This window comes from Primulina tabacum, chromosome 1, assembly GCF_025594145.1.
Source record: "Primulina tabacum isolate GXHZ01 chromosome 1, ASM2559414v2, whole genome shotgun sequence".
NCBI lineage: Eukaryota > Viridiplantae > Streptophyta > Magnoliopsida > Lamiales > Gesneriaceae > Primulina > Primulina tabacum.
The window spans coordinates 26,612,992-26,624,631 of record NC_134550.1 but is presented as its reverse complement, the minus strand read 5'-3'; the positions used below and the strand labels follow the sequence as shown (position 1 = coordinate 26,624,631).

The following is an 11,640-nucleotide window of genomic DNA, read 5'->3' as shown; positions in this document are numbered from 1 at the left end:
AATCCTGTCGGAAGCATACAGTCACTATCGAATGAATTAATTAATTAACGAGGGGTAGGTGAACCGAAATTCTCAACAAATTCATTTCTTATTGAATTTTAAATCAACCATTTTAGATATTATATTTTATTATTTAATTATTGAATCTTTTTATTTGCATGTTTATTCGAGCATAATAGTACTAAAACAACCAATCAATTTTCGTTGCTAAAGATTGAATAACTGAAAATAATAATTGTCAAATACAGTCTCCAGTGGAACGATACTCGTACTCACGTACATTATACTATTACTTGACATCGTGCACTTGCGATTAATTTTTGAGCATACAAAATCATATTTTTATTAAGGATTCTACAGTGCAAGTTTTGCTCGATCAAGACCAATTTTTCAAAAATCATACTTAAAAACACCTCATATTAAATAATTACAAATTATTCAATAAAAAAATATTTCCCTGATTATCCCCGGTCTCCATTCCTCGTTCGAGCGCGAAATGCAACTTATAATCCTAATGCATGAAATCTTAAAATAATCATAAAATAAACTCTAACCATGCAATAATCGTGCATTAAATACATAAAAATCATTAAACACATATTTTAAAATAAAACCTAGATTGCATGCAGTCGGGTTACGTATTTCGAATTTCTTAAACCTTGTAGAATTCTTGAGCGATATCGAGTTTGAATCATCAGAAATAAGGTATATTGCGATCGAGTAAAGTATACGACATGTATACGAATCATTTAATATATGATTAGCTGAATTATGTGTAATTATATACTTATGTATCTTACTTGAATTATGTGACAGACATGATTAGTGAATCGATGTATAAAACAAATATTTTTTGAAATAGTTTTTTTACATATATCGATGCATGACATACACGTTGAGCCATGATCCTCGGATATCTTGATATCATTGGATTTTAATATTGATTCAGGGGTTATAATATGATACTATGAATATAGCTATTTGTTGTACCTATGATTGATAGGTTGAAATTTAGGATTTGATGACAATTTGTCGATACTGTCATATGTATATTTTCTTATCCTTGACTGAGACCTGTGTGCCTGCTCGAGCTTTAATAGTTTGATATCGATCGATTGATTCTGATATACGATCAGTGGATGTTCAATTGACCTTATATTATCACGACATGTGTACATTGCATATGCATCATATATCACTTTATAGATACATGTCGTTTTTATTCTAGTTGTTTCATACAGAGCATTTGTATTGTTTTGTGTGTGAAAAATGGCAAATACCACATGTTATCAGGAGAATAAATATTGCACTTCTGGAGGGAGTCACATATGAGTTGATGTTTGAGTCGTCTATCCGATGTATATATTTATGTGTATATATATACCCGATCATGTCATGTGGATATATATTGTTTGAATCTTTATTTGGTTTTGTTATGTGTTGACATATTTTACATTGTGATGTGTATAGAAGAGATTTTATATTATATTATATTATTATCATGGTCACAATTGTCATATTTTGGGCTCATTATAAAAAAAAAACACGTTTTCCCACTGTCGTTTTCCACATTCATTAATTAACTATGATCAAGTTGCATGTTGATAATGATTAAATGTTACAAGCCTCACAAATTATTTAGAATTCTCAATACAAAATTTAATAATTAAAAGTAAATTATTATACTGAAATTTGATTAATTAAATTGTTGTTTTATGTGAGATCGAACTTACTAACACTATGAACAAAGAAATTTATGTGTATAGATAAAAGACAATATAAGATTAAACACAACGTAGTTTTTTTTTTTTTTATCCTAATTTAGGTGGTGGGAAAGACTCGAACTTAACTCAATAATAGAGAATTCTGATGAGATCATTGTGCCAAACCATCGGTCTTCGTCATGAAGTTTTTTTATTTTTAAAACTATTGGACTCATATACCATAATAAATATTATGGTCTTCACCTCAGGCACGGCCAGAATATTAAATAAAAAAATTCCAAAATATCACCAATGACTTATCACCAATTTGACATAGTAAAATCTCAAGTTTATGGAGAAAACAGACCCCCAAAAAAAAAAAACCGCAGTTATTTAAATAGTGTAATAAATATATTATTAGCAACATAGATTATTTTTTAAAAAATGGTTAATCTAAATTGAAGTGCGTACGAGGGAGAATACTCGTCTTCGTCAGCCCTGTGGCTTTGTATTCCAAATGTGGTGAGCTTGAGAACAAAAACGAAACACCGATCATTCAAAGGAATTATTCAACTGTTCATATCAATATTTATCAGTGGAAAGAATTTTTTATTTGAGGGTCTGGGTTTGTATTCCTTGTGTGTTTGGACATTGAAAATGAAGTTGCGACAATGGCGGATTCAGTCCACTGTCGGATTTCTGGCGCAACTTTAGTTTCTTGAGGTAAGAATTACTATTTTTGTGATCAACCGGTTAGGTTTTTTCAGACCATCTTTAAATTTCAAAGGCCAAGAGAGTTATTTCAGTACAGTTATTTTATGATTGTGTTGAAATTGGGGTTTACGTCGGGATCTTGTTTATTTGATGCTGAATAGTTAGTTTGATTGTGGAAAGCTTTTGTTTCAGTTGGGAATTCAGTGATCACGAGTCTTTCTTTGGATGACTTTGTCTTGGTTAGTAACATTTTTAGGATACGTCTCATTGTGTTTTTTTTTTCTTTTTGTTTTATGTTAGTTGTACGAGGGACTATAGAGATTACTATTACTGAAACGGTAGGAGTCCATTTTGTGGAGCAGGTAGGAAGAGAAGAAATGAAGGGTTTCTGGATTTTTAAGCAGTGAAGCTGTTGGTGGAATAAGAATTACCAATTATTGTTATAATGATCAGTCGATGTCAATGAATTTAGCTTTTGATGAGGAAGTATTTAAGGATGGACTGAATATTGATTCCACCCGCCAAGAAAAACATAAACACACGAAATGGCTGTGAATTGTGCTCATTGTCACCATATGTGCTAGAGAGTAGTTTCATCCCATTTTGATTTCTCATTGACTTCTCGTAGAGGTGTTATGCAATTTATTACCATGAAACAACCACTTTCTTCTTTAAAAATTATGCGATTGTTTATCATGTATGCTATTGTAATGCCCCAATTCGGACTGCTTGGATATTCAATTGAGAGTTTAATTTGCCTTGTCTTATAATGGGGATTTTGCTCAACCTTCAGGGCTGTTGCTTCATTTTCATTTGTTTGGGGTCTTACAACAGGCGAGCTTCAAGGTGGAGCTTAGAGTTGGAAGGTGGATTCTTTGTGGAACCCAAGCTGCAAGGAATCTTCACTTGGATTGCATTGAATGCTGTTTTTGAAGATATTATGCATTATGACATTAACACAGGTCGGGGAATATCTTTCCAAGTATTTTACACCTTTTGCATCTGGCCTTATATATTGTTTTGGGATAATACTTGTGTTATTTACTCTATTATTTTATTGTCAGAGCCATGCAGGTATATTCAAAATTTTTTGGATAATACTTGTGTTATTTACTCTATTATTTGATTGTCAGAGCCATGCAGGTATATGTATTACTTTTAGAATTGTAAATAAGACTATCTCTTTTAATTAGATCCATTTCATTAACAAGAAAAATACTTCCACTTTTATAATTAAACTTAATTAAATTTCATGTTAAAAACGAAGTCGTACCGTACCCTGCCCCACAGTTATCACTTTCGGCATTAGAACACAAGAGGACCCCCACATTGTTTTAAAGTGCATATGGTGCACATTTGGGCCCAACGTATAGTAAGGTCAAATGTTTGAGCCAAGGTGCAAGCCAAATGACATCCCTTTAGTGAAATACGTGTTTTGGAGCATCTTCGAGCTCGATGTTTAGTTCAATTGCACCTTGTATGCGTGGATTGTGAATGCGAAGTATAATACACTGCAGATAAATATTGGTTCTATTGTTGTCAAGAATTTGTAAATACATATTAGATGCTAAGCATTATTATTTTCTCCATATCTCTATGTTCTCTAATATTATGTCATAATAATTCTCATTTTGGTGAGTGACATGCCTTGCTTTTGGCCTTCGGCTTTGTATCTTGTCTTCATGTCACACGAATCTCAGTGCACCTCGTGCTTTGCAATTCCAATAACTATTCCCTGCCTCCACCCACTGACTTCTACATATATATATATCATGTTCATACTGCATGAATTGTTGGCCATTTTTCAAGTTGGATGTGAAATATTCCTCTTTTAGGCTTTGAGCATCCTTCTTGATAATAATGGTGTTTCTGCATATCAACTTGAGCCAGAAATGTTCCCAAATTTGTACATTTATGTGCTATCATTTTTTTGAGTTGAATTCTTTGCTTGGCAGTAATTGCGGTGCTCCTTTGTGGCCTTTGCAAGTTATTCAGAGCAGTGTGGAATCAAAAGTTGTTTCCATTGAATTTGTTTTTCATTAAGGAGAGCTTCAGCCTTTTGAATATGGAACCATCAAAAAATCTCAATTTTGTACAACCCAGTCCCTTGGTACGTGGGAATGAATGTCTTGGTCATGAATCACAAGTTTATAAGTTGGATACTTCAGGTCATGCAAGTGCCAGTTTGAAGTTTCCGGAGATTATCTTTTCAGATCCTAAACCTGTGCATAACTTCTCTATTCAGACCGGAGAAGAATTTGCTCTCGAATTTATGCTTGACCGGGTCAATCCCCGGAAGCCATTTATTCCGAATATCTCTGGGGACACCAGGTATGCAGCTGGCTACTTGGAGCAGTTAAACATTATAGGAAATGTATGTACCAGCGCTGAAAGTGGTTCAGATATTTCCATGATTACCAGAGAAGAAAAAGGTTCAAGAGAATTTGGGCGAAATGATTTGTCTTTACTTGGGAACAAGGGTAATCTTGGGTATTCGCCATCTTCGCAATCAGTGCGACATTTATCATCGGATTACCACAGTGACCACAAACTTGTGTATGCCTCATCTGGATTATCTGATAGCTCATCAACAAAGCTGAAGATTCTCTGCAGTTTTGGTGGGAGTATCCTCCCTCGGCCTAGTGATGGAAAGCTCAGATATGTTGGTGGTGAAACACGCATTATCATAATAAGGAAGGACATTACTATGCAAGAATTATGGCAGAAAGCTACTGCAATTTATTTTGAAACGCAGACTATTAAATATCAGTATCCTGGGGAGGATCTTGATGCTTTAGTTTCTGTATCAACTGATGAGGATTTACTGAACATGATGGAAGATTGCCATGTTCTAGAAGATGGAGAAGGATCCAAAATGCTTCGAATGTTTCTATTCTCTATTGGGGATTTGGATGATGCTCATTTCTTTCTATCCAACTCGGATTGTGACACAAAGATAAAATATGTAGTGGCTGTCAATGGCATGGATAGCGGATATAGAAAAGGCTCCGTTCTACATGGCTTATCAAGCTTTTCTGGAAATAATCTAAATGAGTTGGAAGCACTGAATGTTGAAAAGGATACAAGTGGGACTGCCACTGAATTTATTGGTGAAAGTAACTTATTTGGCTATAATTTGCATACAGCTAATTATGGACTTTCTGAAAGTTCAGCACCACAATTTCCTATGGGACAATGTCTCAGCAAAAAGATCTTGAAGGGAATCCCTTGAGCATCCCAGGAACACAGGTCACAGATGTGCAGGAAAATGAATCAAAGCAGAGAGTTGATAGTTCGATTCAAACTGAAAATGCAAGTAATCAAATTTTAACTAATGATCAATTTATTGCTTCACAGTCACGCGGTGGTAATTCAAAATCAAGTTATCCTGTTGATGAGTCATCAGTGATCATCCCTAAGCTGGGTAGAGAACTTTCTTCGAAGACTTTGAAAGTTGAGGGGATGGTTCCAGAACCTTTTCCAGTTTCTATAACTCTTGATGCTGTTAATCAGTTTCCTAATTCATCTGGAAATGATTATCAGATTTCTGAAACTCTACCTGTTTCTCAATCTGAAAACACCGAGTCTGATCCTACTGATTTAAGTTACTTTGAGTCCTCTTTTCCTCCCCAGAAGACATTTTATTCCGAGTTTATTCCTCGAGAACAGGCAGAGTTGCTCAGTAGAATATCAAAGTCTGATGATTCACATAGTTCTCAGTTTATTGTTAATCAACCAATAATTGATGTTGCTCATCAGGATTTAGTGACAAAATCTATTGAAAAACTTCAAAATGGAAATGTAGGTGATCCTACAAGGCCACCGATTGCTATTGACAAGTCTAAACTCGTCGTGCCTGAAGCCCTTGATGATTGGTGCACTAAACCTCATATTATGAGGCAGGATGATCAAATTGATGATCAAGGTTCTGTGTGTGATCAAGCTCTTAAGTCAGAGGCAGAAGCTGGATTGAATCTACCTGCGGTGAGCCATGAGGATTCAATTAAAACTTCTGAAGGTCGAACAACTGATTGGGATGATGAGGTTGGCAGTCAATCCATTGCTAATGATGACCACGGACGTCCTCGAATTTCTACACTGACAGGAGCTATGGAAGAATCCAGTGTTGATGTTCCCAGAACGGAACAGGGTGACATAATCATTGATATAAATGACCGTTTCCCTCGTGATTTTCTCTCTGATATATTTTCAAAAGCTATTATCTCTGGTAGTTCATCCCATATTGCTCCTCTTTTGAAAGATCGAGCAGGTATGAGCATTAATATTGAAAATCATGAACCTAAAAACTGGTCTTTCTTCCAAAGATTGGCAGGAGATCAATTTGCTAGAAGGGACGTTTCTCTGATTGATCAGGACCATGTATTTTCTGCCGACCTTACAAAAGTTGAAGAGGAGGCTCCTTTGGCATACGACTTCGTTCAGCTGGCTAGAGAGGGGATTGCTCGAACTCACAGGGAATTGCAGGATAACTCTGATGTAGAAGATCCAAAAGGCTTCCCTGATGGAGATGAAGCTGTCTCGATAGCTCTTCATTCCAATTATAATGCATCACAAGTGAATGCTTGTGAAGGCATGCAGGATAATGATTTGATGGACAATATGAGAATTCAAGCCTCAGATTATGAGGTATAATTTATGTTTCGTGACAAAAATAGTCCTTACTTCATCGTACCTGGTTTTGCGTGGAATGTCTCTGAAGCTTATCAATATTTCAGGAAGGGATAGGAAATATTGGCTTACCTCTTTTTGATCTCTCTTTGGTGGATTTTGATATACACTCGTTGCAGGTTAGGACCAATTTTTGGACTTATGCACATAGTTTGAATGATGTTCTTTCATTTTTATATTACTTTTAAAAGTTTCTGTCCATAAGGCGCCACAAAGTATCTTATCATTTCTTGGTCTTATTTTGGATTATTCTCTTCGGTTTGTCCTTTCATGTGGCAACCTGTAATGTATGACGCCTGTTTAGTCTTCTCGAAGTTAAATAATGCTAATCCACAAAATGTCTAGCTCCTTTTCAGTTTCACAAGATTTGTCCATCTTAGTGAATAGTGAGTCAATTAGCTGTTTCCTTGTTTCAACTGTTTAAATGATGAATCGTGAACTAGGGTAAAATTTGAAGTTTAAACTTTATAGACCAACTCGATTATGACTACCGATTATAATGTCGTAACTTTTTTAGCGGCTTATTTGCAGATCATAAAAAATGCAGATCTTGAAGAGTTGAGGGAACTTGGTTCTGGCACATTTGGGACTGTATATCATGGAAAATGGAGAGGCTCAGATGTAGCAATTAAACGAATAAAGAAGAGTTGCTTTATTGGTCGACAATCAGAGCAAGAAAGACTGGTAATAGTCCTTAATACCTCGAATTTCAGGTTCTGTTATTTCGCCAATATATGATTATTGAAGGAATTAAATTTTGTTTCGTACTTTTGTTATCTCATGTTATTATTATATACATCTTTTTTAGCCTTGATAAAATGGCTATAGACATTATCCACTTTCAGACCTTTGAATTTTGGAGGGAAGCTGAAATTCTTTCAAAGCTTCACCACCCCAATGTTGTAGCATTCTATGGTGTTGTACAAGATGGACCAGGGGCGACATTGGCTACTGTTACAGAATACATGGTTGATGGATCTTTAAGACATGTTTTACTCCGAAGGATAGGTACTGTTATATGACTCCTACGTTATATGACTCCTACAACCGTGTGATTAAATCTGAATGAAGTGATGCTGTTGCTTCCGATTGGACTAGTATGACCATAGATTTAGTTAATCAATTAGTATCTGCTTAAATTCATTTGTATCAATTTACTTGATTTGATTTTTATTAAATATGATTTATAGGATATCTAAATTAGGCAGGTTAATATTTTCTTTGCTTGATTCTCTGGTGAGATATGCTCATTGTACCTATAAAAAGATGTATTATTCTCATTTTATAATATATACAAACAAGAATGATTTTCTCTCATTTTATAATATATACAAACAAGAATAATTTTCTCCATTTTTACCTTTAATGACAATATAGGAAAAATCTTGCACGGAGATATTTACCTGGATTGTTCCTCCTGTTTTCCCCAACTTTTTCCCACCATGATGTGCATATCAAACTTGTGTGATGCAAATATACAGGCATCTTGATCGCCGGAAGCGGCTCATCATTGCAATGGATGCAGCTTTTGGTACGGAGTATCTGCATTCAAAGAATATAGTGCACTTCGATCTCAAATGTGACAATTTGTTGGTTAACCTGAAAGATCCTTCAAGACCTATATGCAAGGTTGTCCAATGGAAACTCACCCCTTTACCTTTAACTAGAAGCTAGATGACTAATGATATCCTTCCTTGCTCTTTTGGTACATATTCAAGAAATTTAGATTTTTGGATCTGTTATTGATATCATGGTATCGAGTTAAGTTCTCATGCTGCCATGCATGTCAGGTTGGAGATTTTGGTCTATCAAAAATGAAGAGGAACACCTTAGTTTCTGGTGGAGTAAGGGGAACTCTTCCGTGGATGGCTCCAGAGCTGTTAAATGGCGGTAGCAATAAAGTTTCTGAGAAGGTCAACCACCCTCCCCCCTTTTAAATCTCTCTTTCTATGGTTTGTGGAAGTTTCTTTAACAATTATGACTGTAGTATCACTATTACTTTATATATTCTACCGTATTGTATACAAGTACCAATGGTTCTTGTTACAGGTGGATGTCTTTTCATTTGGCATTGTCTTGTGGGAGATACTCACAGGAGAGGAGCCTTATGCCAACATGCATTATGGTGCTATCATAGGTTTGTAATTTCACTTGTTATCAGTTGTAAATGTTGGTTCAACACACAATAGTTTTTTGCCGTTATGGCTTGTGTTGGTCCAAAGGCAGCTTCACGTTTCGTTTTTTCATTTTCTAACATCTGTAATATCAAAATCTGGATTCGGATAGTATATTTTAGCATTTTTATTTTCATATTAATTTGAAATTCCAAAGTTGACTCGTGCTTTCTTCCTACTTGTAGGTGGCATTGTGAGCAATACTCTGAGGCCACCCATTCCAAGCTACTGTGACCTAGAATGGAGAAGATTGATGGAGCAATGTTGGGCCCCGAATCCTTCTATGAGACCATCTTTTACAGAAATCGCTAGTCGGTTGCGTGTGATGTCTGCCTCTGGTCAGAGTCGGAAGGTGAGTTCGTAGGCATTATGGTCTGATATCATATGTATAAAAGTAATAGATTGTTTAATTAAATTTTACTGTGGTAAGTACTATTTCCGAATTCTTACACTATTATGTAAATATATAAAAAGTTTTTGGTGATATTCAAGTTTTGCACAAGTTTTGCACTAAAATAGTGTAAGTTCTACATCAAATATAACTTTCATTTTCAACTCATTTATTTCAAATTTTATATTATATAAAAGAATATTTTTTTACATATATTATTTTTTTATTATGTAGTTAATATCTATTTGTAAATTTAATGATTACTATTAGTATGATATAAAAAGATTATATCATCACACAAATTATTAAAATGATAAATAAATTGAATGCATAAAATTCAATTAAAAAACATATGCATCCAATTAAAGAACATGATATGTTTTATATTTGTACATATTACCGTGCATTATTATCTATCAAATTATAAATTATTTATCAATTATTTATAAATAAAAAATATAAAGCTTTTGCACCGAATTCTCTGCCCCAAATTTGGTGCAAGGGAGGATAAAATAGTGCCCCCATTGCATTTTGGTGCTTGAAGATGTCCTTAGAGTATTTGGTTTGAGATTTACCATCAAAAGTGCCAGTTTTTCCAATTCTGATGCTGTCCAAAATTATGGAAGTTGGGATAATGTACTCGAATGAAAATTTACCTTTCTCGTGCAGCTTTTCATCCAGAGAAAATTGAGGATGTGGATATATATATATTTTTTCGCCAGCCCTGGATTCGCCAAACCCTTCCAGGGCTGGCGGTGTTTAGTCAAAATAAATAAATAAACTAAGTCAAATAAATTTTTAAGTAGATTTTCTGATCTTCCGCTGAAAGAACTGATATTTTGAAAATATTAATAATGTTTTGAAACTGTTTTATTGTTCTTTTGTTAAAATATATGTATTGAATACTATAATTTGCTTATTGAAGTTATAATATGTTTAAAGCCATTCAATAGTGTGTCAAAATGAGTCCACACAAAAAGCGATTATGAATTTTTTGAAACAATACTAATCTATGAAAATTTCATCTGTTCTATTTCAAATAAAAAAAAAAACTATCGATATCAAATTTACAAGAATAAAAAATGAAATCTATTCAATATGGAATTGAGAAGCCTAAGAAAGAATGCTGAGAGAGACAGTGAAAACAAATCGATATCAAAATCCACCAAAGAGAGATCAAAAAGAGGTAAGCCAATATTTCCTATAATAAAAAATATAATCTATTCAATATGGAATTGAAAAGCCTAAGGAAGAATGCCTCGTTACTTACGAGAAGGCGCCTGGGCAGCTCATAAACTTTGACAAGTCAGCCTTATCATTTAGCCCTAGCTATCCCAGTGGTTCAACGTCATGATTTCTATTAGGTCCTACCAGCGGTATCCATGAATAGTAAAAAGCTCCAATTTAAACATCTGGTAGAGAAAGTGGTGAAGCGTATCCAAGGGTGGGGAAATAGGTGGTTCTCTACAGGCGGTAAGGAGGTTCTCATCAAATCAGTGTTGCAAGCAATTCCGTCCTTCGCTATGTCATGCTTCAAAATTCCTGCTCTTACTTGTGATGAGATTGAAAGTGAATGTGCAAGCTTCTGGTGGGGGGTGGGAAATGGCAAACGGAAAATGCATTGGCGTACCTGGAACTCTCTCTGTCACCCTAAAAAGAGGGGCGGACTGGGATTCCGAAAACTGGTGGAATTTAACCGCTCGCTTCTCGCCAAACAGTTGTGGCGCCTCATTCAACATCCAGACTCCCTGGTTTGCCGAATTCTTAAGGGCAGGTACTTTCGGTATGGGTCAGTGTTGGAAGCAGGTCTGGGGAGAAACCCATCTTACATGTGGGAGCATTGTTGTGGAGCAGAGACCTCCTATCCAGTGGGCTGATTTGGAGTGTTGGAGATGGGCATTCAATTAATATTTTTGCAGATAAATGGGTACCAAGTATCGGTCTAATGTTGGACCCCCGTTGATACCGT

General features: G+C 35.1%; 1 protein-coding gene and 1 pseudogene across 1 annotated transcript; both read left to right on the top strand.

The window, feature by feature from the left end:
• The first annotated feature begins 2,179 nt into the window (after positions 1 to 2,179).
• LOC142543274 (RAF-like serine/threonine-protein kinase 20) lies at positions 2,180 to 9,734 on the top strand (annotated as a pseudogene).
• Positions 9,735 to 11,053: 1,319 nt separating this feature from the next.
• On the top strand, positions 11,054 to 11,548 carry LOC142506899 (putative mitochondrial protein AtMg00310). The gene has a single exon (XM_075619484.1). The coding sequence runs from the start codon at positions 11,054 to 11,056 to the stop codon at positions 11,546 to 11,548; it is 495 nt and encodes a 164-aa protein (XP_075475599.1).
• The last annotated feature ends 92 nt before the right edge of the window (positions 11,549 to 11,640 follow it).